A 19,426-nucleotide genomic window follows, 5' to 3' on the forward strand; every position below is an offset into this window, starting at 1 on the left:
GCTGGTCTCGGCGCCGGGGACGCCGACTGGGAGGAGCTGCTGGCGCCGCCCGCCTCGGGGTGCGCTGGGCCGGCGGGGCCTGGGTTGTGCTCGGGGACCGAGTCGCGCTCCTGGGGGAGCCGCGAGGGGAGACGGGGTCCCTGAGGGGAGAGGGTCTGCGCCCGAAGCGGGAGCCGAGCGGGTGACGGGGCTGTGCGGGCGGCGAGGGCGAAAGGGCGGGGCCCGGGTGGCGGGAGGACAGAGGGGCGTCCGCGGGAAAGCTGAGGGGACTCGGGTGTGAGTGTTGGGGGCGGGGGGCAGGTGAGCGGGAGACAGCGTTTCACACACACCCTCCTTGAGTCCATCTTGTCGGCTCCTGGGGCCCCTTGTCGGGATCAGAACCGGCCTCTCTTATCCTGAAACAAAAACCTCCTGCCTACCAAAATAGGCATTTACAAATCCAAATGTCGAAAATCTTCATAAACTTCATTTTGAAAATGGCACACATTTGTCCTTTATTTTATTAACTATTCAGGCAGTTACAGGAAGTCGCATACAGTGTGGATAGAAGTCAAGGGAAAATAGTGGAGACCCTCGTCTAAAGCATCATTTCGTCATGATTTCTTTATTGAGCATATATTTGGTCAGTGTTTTGGAGTGGGCACTTCCCTGGGGCTCAGACTGTAAAGCGCCTGTCTACAATGCGGGAAACCCGGGTTTGATACCTGGGTCGGGAAGATCTGGAGAAGGAAATGGCAATCCACTCCAGTACTATTGCCTGGAAATTTTTATGGACAGAGGAGCCTGGTAGGCTACAGTCCATGGGGTGGCAGAGTCGGACACGACTGAGCAACTTCACTTTCACTTTGGAGTGCATTTGGACTCCAAACGCAGACCTAAGTGAATTGGATAATATGTCAACCCTGTGGCCCAGTAAGTGGATTAACGAGAATGTTCAGAGAACTATAGGTATATTCTTCATTTTCTTTTCAGCCAGGATCAGGTGATTTTGAAAAGGAACCTGAACAACCAAGATGAAAACCCCTGCTTCCTTTACCTGAGATGTGACCCTCATGGAGGTGAAGAAATCGTTTCTATTGGCATTTTAAGTTCAGCAAGAAATATGGAAGTGTACTTAGGAGAGGAGTACTGTGGAACCAGTAGGGGCAAGAATGTTTGTAATGTTCTGGATAACAGGTTTGTGCCTTAATGAATGTGGAAGTGTTCTTCTGAAGTAGTGTTTTATTTTCTTGAGCTTTTGCAGTATTTGTTGATTCTCTGACATTGGTGCTAAACACTAGGAGAGAGAAGATAAAAACATACCAGCAGATGCAGAAGTTTAGACCTTTAGGGATCTTAAAGACAGTCTAGAGCAGCCTAGTTGGTTTTATAAATATGGAAATGGAGAGCTAATGGAAGAGAGAGAAGTTGAAATAAATAAATAAAATATCATAGCTAGTTAGTAGAAGAGTTTTATTAGAATGAAACTCTGGTAAGTGTTTCACATTTGTTTTATTTAACTTACAAGGCTCTGTTTTCCAAAAATTAATTTGTCTTATCAGTCTAGAACTTTGAACATTTTCCTGTAGGAAACCCTTTACAAAGATTACATGAATTTAAGACTGCCATGTCAGCATACTCAACCCATTATTACACTTTTTTATTTCCCTCCCCAGTTTCTTACGAAGATTCTGTCTTAATCGTTCCTTAATATGAGTCAAAATGTGAACCGTGCATGTTGTATATAATGGATATATTCTTGAGCTTTATGGTGTGCTCTGTGCTACATGATTATACAGTTGGTATAATTTGATTTTTGCATGTAGCTAGTAAGTGGCAGATAGTGTTTTTATATCCAGGGTAACTCCACAGGAAATCCCCACTGTTTATGTTTCACCAGGAAAACTGAATTTCAGGATTTAAATATTTTCCTGGAAACATTTATTTTTAAATGTAACTATTATAAATGATAATGTATGAAACTTTTTATAATTTTTTTTATTTTTAGTGAACATGAAAAGATTACTTTGTACAAAAAATATCTAAAATTGGAGTCTCCCACACATGCTTGTAAAATAAAGGTAAGTCATTCCTAAATTTTAACTAATTTGAAAACTATAGTTGTTTTTCTACTGTATATACACTTACTTTCTGTTGATTTGGTAGAATAATTAGTCCAACTTGGTCTCTAGTTCTAGTTCAGAAATAGTAAACTGTAAAAAAAAATTCTTTTCTAAAAAATTATGCATTTTTCTTTTAAAATTTGAACATTTATTACATTGCTATGTCATGACATGTACTGTTGATAATACAGTGGTATTTTACTTTTAAGCCTCCAAAAACTGTGATTAAAAAAATTTTTTAAACTAAGTTATAGTTTATTTACTTGAATATGTACGTTTAAAGATTTGTTATCTTTTTATGAAACTTAGGTGTCAAAAAAAAGCACATGCAGTTTTAGCCCCAAAATATTTAGAAAGATAAAATATAATTAGAGAACTTTCAGACAAGGGTAACACGAAGTTGAAGAGAATTGATCTGGTGTCTTCAGCATGAATAATATTGTTAAAGTGAAGTTTACTGATGTCGTCGGGTGTAGGGAAAGGCTATAGAGCTGGAAACCATAAGCCCTGGCTATTAAGTAGGCTCTTTTGCTGACTAACAGAATAATCTTGAGCCAGTTTCTTCATTTTTGTTTGGACTTACTTTATGGGTAATATTAGGGAACTGAAGAAAATAAATTATTGAATTGATTATTTTTATCTCTAAAATTCTGTGCTGATTATTACAGAAGAGCAAAGATGTTATTTAGGTGTATATACTAATAGCTTCTAAAGTTGTTTAAGGTGATTCATTCATCCACACATATTGGAATGCCTATTAGTGACAGCTGTGGTACTTGACATTTAGGAATTAGCAGTTATGAAATAAATTGGAATGAAGCCATCACATTGCTAATATTATAGTGGGCAAGACAGATAATAGGTTGATTCAGTGTGGAAAATAGGCACCACATTCACTCCTGAGAAAGGTTTGGGGATGAAAAAGCAGAACAGGAATAATATGGAAGTTGAAATGTGGGTGTATACATTTCATAAGGTATTTACTCACTTGCTGATGACAGTCACATCTTTGGTGCAACAGATCATAGACCTGTATTCACCTGTGTCTTTGTGTGATGTATGGGTTTGTTGTCTCTGAAGGTGAAAGGGATTTGTAACTGTGCTGTGGAAGTACCAGGGAGTGCAGAGAGTTTCATTTAGGAAAATCTTTGGGTTTGTATGAAGCCCTCTTCTGGGCCAGTAGTACCTTTAATAGTATGTGAAAGTTAAATGATAGTTACTGATGCGTATCTTTGAGTACTCACTCAGTGATATATATCGGACATTTTAACACACAATCCTTATAACAACCATGTGAACTGATTTTACCCCTGACTCAAGTTTGGCATCTGCCCAGGGTCACCCAGACACAGCCCTCACTGAGCTCAGGTCTGTCTGATTCTAAATCCTGTTTGCGTTCCACTTTGAACTTCCCTGGTGGCTTAGACGGTAAAGCATCTGCCTACAATGCAGGAGACCCGGGTTCAATCCCTGGGTTGGGAAGATCTCCTGGAGAAGGAAATAGCAATCCACTCCAGTATTCTTGCCTGGAAAATCCCATGGACGGAGAAGCCTGGTAGGCTACAGTCCATGGGGTCGCAAAGAGTGGACATGATTGAGTGACTTTAATTTACTTTACTTGCTACTTTTCAGTCCTACAGCACACAGGAAACATCTTGATTTAGAAGCATGAACAAAATGAGGCAGCATAAAGCACTGGAAAAGCTCCTGGGAGAGAAGTCAGAAGAACTAGGCTCAAAGATTGACCTCTATTTACTCTCTTGACAAATTAGAAAATCATTGTGAATTCATCTTTTCTATGTGCAAACTGTTGAGCTCTCTTAAGTCATCTGGACGTTCTGTTAGAATTCCTTTAGAATTTATTCTAAATTCTAAAATACTGAACTGTATTAACTATCAGCCAACATTTTGCATGCGCTTCTAGTGAGTTATTTAACATCACATAATATTATGGAAAGTTTCAGTATGTTAAGGACTCAGATTGGAATAGTTTATCTTTAATTCTTTAAACTATTAAGTAAAACATTATTTACACTTAATTTTTTTAGTTACAAAAAGACTTTTTTAACATTGATGTAGTTCTTTATAGCTTTTTCCTGTGACTAGAGAAACTTTAAAATATACTTGAGGTTAATTTTTAGACTTTTGAATTCTTAAGTGTTACTTCAATATTGACAAGAAATGACCTTAAATAATGGTTGTTTTTATTACCATTATTAATTTTCCCTGTCTTTTGTATTATAATAGCTGCTCTCCTTTGGTGAAAAGAACTGTGTGTTCATCAGTAAAGTTGTGGTACACATAAGGCCAGTCTCGGCACATTCTTCAGCAGGCTCTCCTGCTCTAGGATCAAGGATAGACCTGGAGAGGGTCCAAACCATCATGGAGTCCATGGGGTCAAAGTTATCACCTGGAGCTCAGCAGTTGATGAATATGGTGAGATTCCAGCAGCAGGTGAGTAGGAATGGATTTCTTTCCAGAAACCATTACAGTTCTTTAAATGATAGCAATTTATTACAACATGTGGTGACATAATTTTTTTCCTTTTAGCTTTTATTATTATTGATTTCCCTGTTATCTTTACTGATTTATGTAAAAATTGCATCTTGCCCCCCCCAAAAAAATGGTTTTTACAGACTTCACAATTTTCTGTGAATTCTCTAGCTTATTCATTCAGCAAGCATTTACTTGGCCCCTTTTTCATAAATAATGCACGGTTTCGATTACTTTAAAAAGTTCTAAGGTAGAATTAGTCTACAGCCTGTCTTTAAGGATTTCTATAGACTTAATAGGGAACTCAGGGCATGTAAGTGGGAAATGTTGAGAAAGACTGCTGCTGCAGCTGATAAGTCGCTTCAGTTGTGTCTGACTCTGTGCGACCCCATAGACGGCAGCCCACCAGGCTCCCCCGTCCCTGGGATTCTCTAGGCAATAACACTGGAGTGGGGTGCCATTGCCTTCTCCATAAGAAAGACTAGGAAAGGCTTATTAAAGAAAGTGGCATTTTATCTGGGCCTTTAAAGAGAAAGGGTGGGATTAAGCAAGTGAATTTGGAGAGATGCAACTTAAGAGATAGAGAATAGTTCAGATTAAATCTTCAGTGCTGGAAGGAGTAGGATGTAGCTAGGAATGGAATAGAAGTTCATTTCTCTGGAGTGAAGATGTGATAGGGGAAGTTTCAAGTGGACTGGGGCTGGATCATACAGGATTTTGAATGCTGTTATAAAGTTTGTGGGTGTCTTTTAGCTTTGTATGACAAAATGTGGTCCACTGGAGAAGAGAATGGCAAACCACTTCAGTATTCTTGCCTTGAGAACCCCATGAATAGTATGGAAAGGCAAAAAGATAGGACACTGAAAGGTGAACTCCCCAGGTTGGTAGGTGCCCAATATATTACTGGATATCAGTGGAGAAATAACTCCAGAAAGAATGAAGAGACGGAGCCAAAGCAAAAACTACGCCCACTTGTGGATGTGACTGGTGATAGAAGCAGGGTCTGATGCTGTAAAGAGCAATATTTCATAGGAACCTGGAATGTTAGGTCCATGAATCAAGGCAAATTGGAAATGGTCAAACAGGAGATGGCAAGAGTGAACGTCGACATCTTAGGAATCAGCGAACTAAAATGGACTCGAATGGGTAAATTTAACTCAGATGACCATTATATCTACTACGGTGGGCAAGAATTCCTTAGAAGAAATGGAGTAGCTATCATGGTCAACAAAAGAGTCCGAAAGGCACTACTTGGATGCAATCTCAGAAATGACAGAATGATCTCTGTTCATTTCCGAGGCAAACCGTTCAATATCATGGTAATCCAAGTCTGTGCCCCGACCAGTAACGCTGAAGAAGCTGAACGGTTCTATGAAGACCTACAAGTCTTTTGGAACTATCACCCAAAAAAGATGTCCTTTTCACTATAGGGGACTGGAATGCAAAAGTAGGAAGTCAAGAAACACCTGGAGTAACAGGCACATTTGGCCTTGGAGTACAGGGTGAAACAGGGCAAAGGCTAATTGAGCTTTTCCAAGAGAAGGCACTGGTCATAGCAAACACCCTGTTCCAACAACACAAGAGAAGACTGTACACATGGACATCATCAGATGGCCAACACTGAAATCAGATTGATTATATTCTTTGCAGCCAAAGATGGAGAAGCTCTATACAGTCAGCAAAAACAAGACCAGGAGCAGACTGTGGCTCAGATCATGAACTCCTTATTGCCAAATTCAGACTTAAATTGAAGAAAGTGGGGAAAACCACTAGACCATTCAGGTATGAATTAAATCAAATCCCTTACGATTATACAGTGGAAGTGGGAAATAGATTTAAGGGACTAGATCTGATAGAGTGCCTGAAGAACTATGGATAGAGGTTTGTGACATTGTACAGGAGACAGGGATCAAGACCATCCCCAAGAAAAAAAATGCAAAAAAGCAAAATGGCTGTCTGAGGAGGCCTTACAAATAGCTGTGAAAAGAAGAGAAGCAAAAAGCAAAGGAGAAAAGGAAAAAATATACCCATCTGAATGCAGAGTTCCAAAGAATAACAAGGAGAGGTAAGAAAACTTTCCTCAGTGATCAGTGCAAAGAAACAGACGAAAACAATAGAATGGGAAAGACTAGAGATTTCTTCAAGAAAATTAGAGATACCAAGGGAATATTTCATGCAAAGATGGGCTCGATAAAGGACAGAAATGGTATGGACCTAACAGAAGCAGAAGGTGTTAAGAAGAGGTAGCTAGAATATACCGAAGAACTGTACAAAAAAGATCATGACCCAGATAACCAGGATGGTGTGATCACTCATCTAGAGCCAGACATCCTGAAATGTGAAGTCAGGTGGGCCTTAGAAAACATCACTACGAACAAAGCTAGTGGAGGTGATGGAATTCCAGCTGACCTATTTCAAATCCTAAAAGAGGATGCTGTGAAAGTGCTGCACGCAATGTGCCAACAAATTTGGAAAACTCAGCACTGGCCACAGGACTGGAAAAGGTCAGTTTTCATTCCAATCCCAAAGAAAGGCAGTGCCAACGAATGCTCAAACTACTGCACAATTGCACTCATCTCACACACTAGTAAAGTAATGCTCAAAATTCTCCAAGCCAGGCTTCAGCAATACGTGAGCCATGAACTTCCTGATGTTCAAGCTGGTTTTAGAAAAGGCAGAGGAACCAGAGATCAAATTGCCAACATCCGCTGGATCATGGAAAAAGCAAGAAAGTTCCAGAAAAATATCTATTTCTGCTTTATTGACTATGCCAAAGCCTTTGACTGTGTGGATCGCAATAAACTGTGGAAAATTCTGAAAGAGATGGGAATACCAGACCACCTGATCTGCCTCTCGAGAAATCTGTATGCAGGATAGGAAACAACAGTTCGAACTGGACATGGAACAACAGACTGGTTCCAAATGGGAAAAGGAGTACATCAAGGCTGTATATTGTCACCCTGCTTATTTAACTTATATGAAGAGTACATCATGAGAAATGCTGGGCTGGAAGAAACACAAGCTGGAATCAAGATTGCTGGGAGAAATATTTATTGATATTTCATATATGCAGATATGCAGAGGACACCACTCTTATGGCAGAAAGTGAAGAAGAACTAAAGAGCCTATATGAAAGTGAAAGAGGAGAGTGAAAAAGTTGGCTTGAAAGCTCAACATTTAGAAAACTAAGATCATGGCATCCAGTCCCATCACTTCAGGGCAAATAGATGGGGAAACAGTGGAAACAGTGGCTGACTTTATTTTGGGGGGCTCCAAAATCACTGCAGATGGTGACTGCAATCATGAAATTAAAAGACGCTTACTCCTAAGTTATGACCAACTTAGCATATTAAGAACCAGCGATTAGTTTGCCAACAAAGGTCCATCTAGTCAAGGCTATGGTTTTCCCAGTAGTCATGTATGGTTGTGAGAGTTGGACTATAAAGAAAGTTGAGCGCTGAAGAATTGATGGTTTTGAACTGTGGTGCTGGAGAAGACTCTTGAGAGTCTCTTGGACTGCAAGGAGATCCACCAGTCCATCCTAAAGGAGATCAGTTCTGAGTGTCCATTGAAAGGACTGAGCTGAAGCTGAAACTCCAATAGTTGGCCACCTGATAACGAAGAGCTGACTCATTTTAAAGATTGAAGGCAGGAGGAGAAGGGGACAGTAGAGGAGGGGATGGTTGGATGGCATCACCAACTCAATGGACGTGAGTTTGGGTAAACTCCGGGAGTTGGTGATGTCCAGGGAGGCCTGGCGTGCTTGGTCCATGGGGTCACAAAGAGTCGGACATGACTGAATGACTGAACTGAACTGATTACGTATAAAGATGGGTCAACAGGAATTGAGGCTGCAAGACGGAAAACATCTGTTATTTCTCATTCAGATGAAGGTTAAAGAAGGCCTAAACTTGAAGGAGGAACCCGGTGCTGGGCTGTGAGATGCTACAACAGTGGTACTGGGGAAACTTGACCATAACTTAGTATGAGTTTTATGGGAGAAAAACAATCCAGTGAGAAACTAAAGTTTTGAAAATGCTGATACTAATAATACACATGGAACACAACGGAGGGAATGACTTGGGGAAAAAGGAGTTTAATTTGGAAGTATTGAATTTTAGATGTGAAACTTTAAAACAAGAAATTCAAATTAAAAAATCATATAACTTCTGTGAGATTTGCCAATATTAATTTAATAGGAATATCATTGGAGGGACTTCCCTGGTGGCTCAGATGGCAAAGCATCTGCCTACAATACAGGAGACTCGGGTTCAATCCCTGGGTCAGGGAGATCCCCTGGAGAAAGAAATGGCAACCCATTCCAGTATTCTTGTCTAGAAAACCCCATGGATGGAAGAGCCTGGTAGGCTACAGTCCATGGGGTCGCAAAGAGTCGGACACAACTGAGCAACTTTCTTTCTTTCTTTCTTTCATTGGATGGATGGGCAGACTTAGGAGAGCTGGTGATGATCTTGGAAACCTCAGAATGGAGAGCTTCCAAAAGAGCAGAGTCCATCCTCTTCATTCTCTGGTACAGTGATCTCACCTGCATAGCTCAGGAGGTCCTAACAGATGTTCCTGCTCCAGTGCTCCCTCTCCACAGAGCAACCAGAATGATCTCAGAGGGTCCATCAGACTCGACTTCCCCTGTGTTATGTCCCCAAACTGCTTCCCCTGTCCCCAGAGTTAATCCAAATTCCTCACCCTGTCATCTCAGATCTGGGCCATCGTTCCCTCCTCAACACCATCTCCTGTCGCATCTCCTCAGATGCTCGTCTCTAGACATTCTGAGGTGTTTGTTCCCCAGATATCCACCTGTGCTCCCACCTCCGGACCTCTGCACTCTTAACTGTTCTCTTTGGCCAGAATCCCCTCTTCTCGATCTTAGCAAGTCTGCCCTTTCCTTGTTCTTTCAGCCTCATCTTAAATGTTCCATCTTGAGTGAGACCGTCCCTAACCACCCTGTTTAAAATAATTAGCCTCTTCCTCCAAATCTCTATCATATTTTCATTAGAGCTTTCTTGACTATTTTTGTTTTTATTCATGTATTATTCTGTTTATCTCACTAATATATAAACTTCATGCAAATAGGACCTGACTGTCTTGTTTATGGCTCCAGGTAAGTACATAATATATATGCCCTTCAGATTATCAACAAGTACTCCTTAGAGATCTTCAGGGAGTCGATTTGAATAGTGATAAGATGAAAGTGTTTAGTTACTCAGTTGTGTCCACCTCTTTGTGATCTTGAGGACTGTAGCCTGCCAGGCTCCTCTGTCCATGGAATTCTCCAAGCAAGAATGCTGAAGTGAGTTTCCATTTCCTCCTCCAGGGGATCTTCCCCACCTAGGGGATAGAACCCAGGTCTCCCACACTGCAGGCAGATTCTTTACTATCTGAGCCACCCGATTAGGTGATAAGATGTAAAGTGTCACATGAGCTCTGTAACTATCTGTTGAGTATAAAGTGGGAATGTTTCATAATCAGAACCCCTCCTCCTGTGGAAGGGGTGTAATGACACATACTCTTTAGAACCTTCATGTGTTAATTGGGGGAGGGCCTGTCCAGAAGGTGAAAGGAAGGGCCTGGGAGCAGCTTACCGGCCTCTCCCTGTTTCGCCTGTCCCTTGTGAAAAATTTTATTAAAGTGATTTCTTATTTTCTTGTTTTGAAGTTCAAATGTGCTGATTGTTTTTACTTCAGCAGTTTAGAATAATTGAGTGGGAATTCTGTCTCTAAATTCCTGGTATATGCTGCTGCTGCTGCTGCTAAGTCGCTTCAGTCATGTCCGACTCTGTGCAACCCCATAGATGGCAGCCCACCAGGCTCCCCTGTCCCTGGGATTCTCCAGGCAAGAACACTGGAGTGGGTTGCCGTTTCCTTCTCCAATGCATAAAAGTGAAAAGTGAAAGTGATGTCGCTCAGTCATGTCCAACTCTTAGCAACCCCATGGACTGCAGCCCACCAGGCTCCTCTAGCCATAGGATTTTCCAGGCAAGAGTACTGGAGTGGGGTGCCATCACCTTCTCCACCTGGTATATGATTGTCATTTAAAGTTATCTGAGTGAAAACTGTGAGAAAATATATTTTCTCAAAGAAAACATATTCAGTTATTCAAGATTTTTATTGTTTACCTTTTACATCTTTAAAAAGATAAGGTCTTTTTTCTTGCTTTTTTAAAGTGATACTTATACATGCACATTCTTTATAATTAAAAAAATTAAAGATGATCTTCAGAAATCCTATGAGATGTTCATAAAAATTTTTTCAGAAATCTTGGAGTATATGTATACATATATGAAATTAAATATACATGTACAAGTATATGGACACAATTCTACATAAATGCTTTTATGATTTTTAGCCTGCTGTATGTTTTTTCCCACATGTTAATAGGATATGACATGTGCCCTAAACAATCAGTTCATATGAATCATTTTATATATATTTTTCTGCCTACTTTAAAAAAGGTTTGATGTCCCTTGCAAGGTAACATATGACAGCTCAAGAAAATTAAGAATTGAATAAAGGCAAACAAAAGAAGTAGAAGAATAGCCACGAGCATCTAAAGTTGGTTCATTTCCTGCACTGTCATATAGACTAACCTGTGAATTTCTCAACATTTAATACAAAGTAAAGAGTAATCACCTTACGAGCTTTTCTCTAGAAGTATATGACTAATTTTTATGATCAGTGAGTTTCTTATAATAATATATCAGAAAAGAAAAATTCATATAGCAGATGCCTTAATTGCATTTAGATTTTTCTAGTTAAAATTTCTGGCAAATTAATTGTCATTTACAGTTTTGACATTAAGTAAGTAAAGTTGCTCAGTTGTGTCCAACTCTTTGCGACCCCACGGACTGTAGCCTATCAGGCGTCTCCCTCCATGGGATTCTCCAAGCAAGAGTACTGGAGTGGGTTGCCATTTCCTTCTCCAGGGGATCTTGCTGACCAGGGATCGAACCCAGGTCTCTCATATTCCAGGAAGACGCTTTAACCTCTGAGCCACCAGGGGCGCCCATTGAGTCTAGTATTTATGTAATTGCAATTTTGTAGAATTTTCAATTTTCTATCATAAAGTTTTCTTATAGTATCAAAATTATGCTACCACCAAAAATAATCGAGTTTTGCCTTTGTGATTGAGTAAAGCTTCTTTTTACCAAAGGAGAGTGGTCTAATTTTTAAATTTTATAAGTATAATTGTATGTAATAATCATTGTTTAGGAATAATTTAATATTTACTTAAAACTTGTATTCAATAGAAGAAGGTAATATTTTGTTGTAAAGGGAGTTTCTACAGTGGGCAGTTCAGTAGAAGTTCCTTAGGGCCCTATTGCTCCCACACACCAACTTCCCTGGCTCTCATTATTCATATGTCCTGTTGTATTTTCCCTAAAGTATCACCGTCTTCATCTACAGGATTTCTTTCTTTGTTTGTTGTCTGTCTCTCCCTGCTGCCTAGATTGTACTGTCCACACATCAGTGATTTTCGTTTTTTGTTCACTGGCTTATTTCCAGGGCCTGAAACAGTACTTAACACAGAGTCGATTTCTGGAAAGTTATTTGTTGAATGAGTAAGTTTGAGGCTCACTTAATCCAAGAATCATTTTTCAAATATCCAGAAAATATATGGACTGAGTGTCTTCACCTAATCTTGAATAATACTTTTCTTAGTCTCTCAATCAGGGTATTGAACAATAATGTCACTGTGGGATGATATTCCCTGATAAGTATCTCTAGTAGAGATCTGGGTTTAGAATTTAGGATGGCACCATAAAATGTAACAGTTAGCTAGGCTAGAGGTAGTTTTGCTTTTCTCTTGTGGAAAAATTGAAGAACATAGCAAAGTATGCCTCTCTATAGGAGACAGTAACCTCCTATCATATGTGAGCCAGTCTTCTCAGGAACAAATATAGCCTAGCTGGTTGAGTTGAGGCCACAAAACATAATCATTACCCTATAAATTATTACAGCAGATATGGCTAAAAGGTAGCTAGCTCATTTAATCATTGAAAATATCACAAAAATATGCAGACTTTAAGTATATAAGTATTACATCAAACTTTAAGCAAGTATCTAATCTATCTTCCAGTGAAAACAAATTGTATTTCTTTAGGGTGGCCTACATTTGTGACAGTGGCAGGTGATTTTTAATTCTAGGAAAATTATCAATTATTGTGACTCGTTAGAAAATACCATAGATTAAGGAGGGCTTTGTAGTAGAAACGTTAAAATATGCCTGTGCAATTTTACTAAGTATGCTTATATTTATTTGAAGATTTTCCTTAGCAAAACTACACTGAAATGACTAGAAGCCCTGGCTCTGGAGCTGGGTGTCCAGGGTTCCAGTCCTAGTTCTGCCACAGACGGCTGTGTTGCTTTGGCCGGGTTAGCTTCAGTCTTTTCTCCTCAACTCAATATTGGGACAGTGGCTGTAGCCTACTCCATGTGAACGTTCTGAGGCTCAGATGGAAGAAGGCACCTTGCCTGACTCTAGGTTACTCCAGAGTTAGCTGTCATTATCATTAATGTTCCTGCTGTTTCGTTATCTGCCTTCCTTAGAATTGTGTTGCCATCGGAGAGCAGCTGCAGTCGGCACTGGGAAACACGGGCCGCGCGCACGTGATGGGGCTGCAGTCCTCGTCTACTCCGGGAGCCTTCGGCAAGTCATCCTCCACACCTTTTCCTTTCAGAACTGGGTGGACATCTGGAAACGTGACTGAAGACTCGGAGGCTAACACGGAGAAAAGTCTGCAGCCAGCTGGTGGAGGAAGTATGAGCAGCCTCCAAGAGTGTAAAATTGTGCCACAAAACCATTCTCTTCTTGAGAATGATCTCAAGAATGCAGTATCTTCTTTCTTATCAAAGAAAGCAAGTGACTGCTCACACATACCTAACTCCGAGTTGCTGCCTCTTCTGCAGAATTTGTGTGGCCAGGTGAGCCATCTCCGGGTGGGACCCGGCACCAAGTGGCAGGATAGCATCACCAAGCCCGGTGGAGGCGCTGGGGGTGTCATGTAAGTGTTTAGACCCGTGTGGTCGAGGTGGGGTGTGGGGGAGGGTGCGGAGGCAGGTGGAGGAAAGAGGTTTGTTTCAGTAGCTTCTGCCTGAAATTGTTTCCAGAGAGAACTGTAGAAGCTTTGACATTTCACCATTGACACAGATAGAAATAGAGGAAAGAAATATTCTGCAGAGTAGAATGCGTTGCTTTGAAAGAAATGTGTAAACTAGAGGGGCTGAGCACTTCTCGGGCGTTTGGTGGGAGGAGTGTAAGCAGCAGACAGAGGTTGGAGTAGAGAGTTACCTGTATGAAAGGAGAGGAGCTGTGGTAGCCATGATGTGTACACTGTTTGCCTGATTGTATAAAATGAACCATTGCAACGGATTTTCTTTGTAGATCCTGTGTGACCTGGGCTGATTTTGGAGTCATCCAAACATTTGTCGGCTTGTAATTGTTAATAGTGTACAGGCCCTTATTCTCTAATCTCATAATTCCAATTTTTTCCACTCCTGCTTTGATTGAGGTGTAGTTAAGTGTTTAGTATGTGTTTAGTATGTGCAGGAGACGCAAGAGATGCAGGTTCGATCCCTGAGTCGGGAAGATCCCCTGGACTAGGAAATGCAACCCACTCCAGTATTCTTGCCTGGAAAATTCCATGGACTACAGTCCATGAGGCTCCAAGGAGTCAGGCGCGACTGATCGCACACACACCATCCTTCAGGTAGATGGATGTTTGCAAACACTGCACTAGATGGGAACTCAGGACTTCAGCCATGGTTCTGACTCAACTATTTTACCTTGCTATTTCAGTCTTTTGATTTAGACTTTTTTTTACATCTCAAATGAGGTCATTGTATTGGTTGAAATTTTCTTAATGTATTTAATAGCATTGAAATTTGAGGAGTTTAGTAAGTTATTGAAACAAATGGTGGTTCTTACTTGGGAAGAACAAGGAAAGGTAACAGTGTTTTTTAATTGTTGATAGTCTTTATCAGTGTTAACTTGTGACATGGCAAAACAAACAAATACTAAAACGCAAAGGAAGAAAAAACCTGAACGTTTAAAAACTGCGCTCCCCTGATAGCTCAGTTGGTGAACAATCTGCCTGCAATGCAGGAGACCCTGGATCAATTCCTGGGTCGGGAAGATCCACTGGAGAAGGGATAGGCTACTCACTCCAGTATTCTGGCCTGGAAAATTCCATGGACTGTATAGCCCATAGGGTCGCAAAGAGTTGGACACGACTGAACGACTTGCACTTCCACTTTTCTGATTCCTTTTGAGCTGGAATGTCTCCAGTTCTCTCAGATCCTCCCTGTTAACAATAAAAAATCCCTGGATATAATACAGCAAACACACAAAGACTATATAAAAGGTGGAGAGAAGTCAGATTGCTTAGGGCCTCTGAAGCTTAGTGTTTTTTAGTTCCTGGTTATCAGAATTTCTTTCATCATAGGGGGATACACGATTTTGCCAAGTATTTTTCCTATGGCCATTTATATGATCATGAATTTTCTTCAGTAATCTCTTCATATGGTGAATTACATTAGTTTCAAAAACTGAACCTGCCTAGCATACCTAGAATAGATCCCACTTGATTGCGGTGTCAAATTCTTTTTTATACAATGCTGGAACTGATTTGCTAATATTTTGTTAAGTGCTCTTACATAGAATTCATTGGAGATCCTAGTCTGTATTTACCTTTTACTGTTTGTCTGGTTTTATATTATGAGGGTGATACTGGTTTCATAAAATGAGTTCTACTTTTTTTTGAGTTCTATATTTTAGAAGAGATTGTGTAAAATTGATGTGATTTCTTTCATATGATGTTTGGTATTGATGGAAGTCTCCAGTGAAACCAGATGGGCCTGAATGGTTTCTTTCCTGGTAACTGTTAAATTACAAATTGAATTTCTAACACAGTAAAGTTGTCAGTTCTCCCCATTGATATGAAGGTTTAATGCAATACATACTAAAATTTCACCACAATATTTTGTAGACATAGACATAGATTATTTTAAAAATTCTATGAAAAGCAAAAGAGGAAGAATAGCTAAGACAGCCTTGAGAAAGAGGGATGCAGTGGGAGGAGTCCCTCTTCTAGTGTCGAGTCTTCTACAGCGAGAGTACCAAGACGGGGCAGTGATGGCGGAGGGCAGACACGGGGTCAGTGGAGGACAACAGAGGGTTCGGAGATAGACCCGCACAGGTGTGCTCACCTGAGTGTTGCCCGAGGTGCAACAGCAGTTCAGTAAAGGAAGAAGAGTCTTTCTAACTCATGGTGCTGGAGCAGATGGATACCCAAAGAGCAAAAAGTGAACTATGACCCAAACCTCGTACTTTATACAAAACTTCACTCAGAATGGATCAGAGCCGTAAGTGTAAAACATGAAGCTCTGGAAGTTTCTAATAATCCACAGGAGACACTCTTTGGGAGCCTACACAAGGTACCAACAATGTTTGACCTCCGTGAAAACACTAGAACTTTTTCTCTGTGAAAGACTCTTTTGCCAAGTCGCTTCAGTCGTGTCCGACTCTGTGCGACCCCATAGACGGCAGCCCACCAGGCTCCCCCGTCCCTGGGATTCTCCAGGCAAGAACACTGGAGTGGGTTGCCATTTCCTTCTCCAATGCATGAAAGTGAAAAGTGAAAGTGAAGTTGCTCAGTCGTGTCCGACTCTCAGTGACCCCATGGACTGTAGCCACGCAGGCTCCTCCGTCCATGGGATTTTCCAGGCAAGAGTACTGGAGTGGGGTGCCATTGCCTTCTCAGGAAAGACTCTTTTAGGAGGAATAAAATACAAGTTCCAGAGTGGGAAAAAAGTATTTTCATATTACAAATCCAACAAATGACTTACATCTAAAATACAGAGAGTGCTGAAAACTCAAAAAAAAAAAAATCCAATTAGAACATAGGCAGAAGACCATAGAGAGACATTTACACCAGATAAGATGTACAGAGCAAAGAATCACATGAAAAGATGAGTTATTTTTGACCTGATGGCTATTAAGGAAGGGCACATTAAAACCACAAGACACAAGATACCACTATACAGTTATTCAAATGGTTAAAATAAAAAGTTTAAAAATGGTGGCAAAACCAAATACCAATGAGAAATTGGATCTCTCATACATTGCTCATGGAGACTTAAAGTGGTACAGCCACTTAAAAAAAAAATGTTTGGCAGTTTCTTATAGCTAAACATGTTGTTACCATGTGACTCAGAAATCATATTCCTGAACATTTATCCCAGAGAAATGAAAACTTCTTTTTTTTTTAATTAATTTATTTTTGGTTGTGCTAGGTCTTCATTGGTGCTCATGGGCTTTCTCGAGCTGTGGCGAGCAGGGGCTACTCTTTGTTGCTTGGCACGGACTTCTCATTAGTTGCTCTGTGGCATGTGGAATCTTCCACGACCAGGGATTGAACCCATGTCCCCTAAGTTGGAAGGTGGATTCCTATCTGTTGTACCACCAGGGAAGTCCCCCAGGAATTTTTGTCCACATAAAAATCAATACACAGTTGTTCATAGAAGCTTTATTTGTAAAAGTCCAAAACTGTAAGCAACCAATGTATCTTAAAGTTGATGAAGGATTCAATTAGCCCTGGTATATCCATATCATGGGATGCTATCAGCAATAAAAAGGAATGGCCTATTGACACATGCAACAATTTGGTTGTCGGGCAAAGGCATTATGCTGATCTACAAAAGAGAGTCTCAAGAGCTAAGCTACATGGGTCCATTTGTGTAACATTCTCATAATACAGATGAACACTGTAAGTGATTACCAGGGGTTCGGGATGGAGGAGATTAGGAAAGTGGATGTGACAGTGAAAGGGTGGCAAGAGGGAGCTCACTGTAGTTAAGGGATAGTTCTGTCTCTTGATTGTGGTGATATTTACATGAATGTGTGTATGTGTGATAAAATGGCATACACACACTGTACTGACATCAAATTCCTGGTCTTGATAGTGTTCCATAGTTAGGTAAGAAGTAAAGACCAGGACCATTGGGTGAAGGGTACTGGACAAATATAGTGTCTTTACAACTTACTATGAATTTATAGTTATTTGAAAATAAAGATTAAAATAAATAAATTTATATTAAAAATTTTTAATAAATATATATTTTTTAAAAAAGAAGAAAATAAAGAGAACAATAAAAAGCTTCTTGTATATTCTGGAGTGTTGTTGTCCAGTCATTGTTGTTTGACTCTCTGCAACCCCATGGACTGCAGCACGCCAGGCTTCCTTGTCCTTCAACATCTCCCGGAGCTGGCTCAAACTCATGTCCATTGAGTCGGTGATGCCATCCAGCCATCTCATTTTCTGTCATCCCCTTCTCCTGCCTTCATTCTTTCCCAGCATCAGGATCTTTTTCCAATGAGTCAGCCCTTCGCATCAGGTGGCCAAAGTATTGGAATTTCAGCTTCAGCATCAGTCCTTCCAGTGAATATTCAGGGTTGATTTCCTTTAGGTTTGACTGGTTTGATCTCCTTTTAGTCCAAAGGACTCTCTTCTCCAGCACCAGAGTTCGAAAGCATCAGTTCCTTGGCGCTCAGCCTTCTTTACGGTCCAACTCTCTTATCCATGCATGAATACTAGAAACCACTACATTCTAGAGTAGTGGTTCTCAAAGCTTTTGGTCTTTACTCTCTTAAAAATAATTGAGCACTCCAAAGAACTTTTATTTATGTAGGCTATATAAAAATATTTATTAGTTTAGAAATAACAATAAACCCATTACATAGTAACATAAATATATTTTTTTTAAAATACCATATTTTCTTTTTAGAAAGTTTAATGAGAATGGTATTGTTTCAAATGTATGTAAAACTGTATTGACTTTGGGTTGTAGTTTCATATATGTTGCCTTATAGCATGTCTAACTCAATATATCTAGTAAGACCACAGTAGAAATACTGAGAACAAACTGAGTTACCCCTGAGAAAAACATTTATCTATACCCTAAACCTGCTACCTTAAAGAATTCTAGGAAACGGAATACACAACCAGATAGCAATTAGTCATCACAGTAACGACATTATACATGGTGTGGCCTCTGGATAATTCATTGTACATTTATTGTACAATTCATGTTGAGATAAATTAGGGTTATTATAAAAAATAGTTTTGACCTCATGGAACACCCAGGAAAATATGAGGAGATCCTAGGGTTTTGTGGACCACACTCTGAAATTCATTGTCTTTGTCCTTCCAATGCTTTAGAAGATTGTTCGGATGAAGAAAAGAGAAAACTGTTAAAATGCTTGGGGAAGGACTTGGAAGACATACAAAGACCTTAAAGAAAAAGCAAGATTGCTTTTGATTTGGAACGCAAAACCAAAAAGAAAGACCCTTTGTATCTAAAGACTTGTTTTTGAGGATAGAAATTCTGTCATCTTCATTTTTATATTCTTAATTTCAGTTTATGCTTAAATATTTAAAGAACTGAAGCAATAATAATGCTTTGAGCATTCGAGATTGTATGCGTCAAGAACCTGGAAATATGTTGGAAGGAAACAGAATGTAGTTGTGGAGACAAATTGCAGCGATGTGTATTGGCTGCTTTATTGTAGTGTATTTTGGTGGTTATAATACGAGGGAAAATTGTCATAATATTTTTTTAAATTTATTTTCAGAGTAGAAGAGCAACCTGTTTGTTCCTATTTGGAAAAGATTCTTTCTAAAAATTTGGAACTGATGGAAAAGAAACTTACAGACTACATTGATCAGCAAATATATAAACTCCAGGAGCACATAGATAATAAGATTGCTTTGTTAATGGACTTGCTGCAACGTCCCAACTCCCCACCCTCTGGGATGC

At 40.0% G+C, this 19,426-nt stretch overlaps 1 protein-coding gene across 1 annotated transcript; it reads left to right on the top strand.

Moving 5' to 3' along the window:
* Positions 1 to 6: 6 nt before the first annotated feature.
* Positions 7 to 19,422, top strand: CUNH10orf88 (chromosome unknown C10orf88 homolog; the record flags this gene model as incomplete). Its single annotated transcript, XM_040236398.1, has 6 exons — positions 7 to 59; positions 973 to 1,176; positions 1,988 to 2,060; positions 4,350 to 4,556; positions 13,160 to 13,614; positions 19,242 to 19,422. Coding segments are annotated over 6 exons (1,173 nt in total), but the record flags the coding sequence as incomplete, so codon positions are not given.
* Between the last annotated feature and the right edge of the window lie 4 nt (positions 19,423 to 19,426).

Source organism: Oryx dammah, unplaced genomic scaffold (assembly GCF_014754425.2).
Source record: "Oryx dammah isolate SB20612 unplaced genomic scaffold, SCBI_Odam_1.1 HiC_scaffold_11125, whole genome shotgun sequence".
NCBI lineage: Eukaryota > Metazoa > Chordata > Mammalia > Artiodactyla > Bovidae > Oryx > Oryx dammah.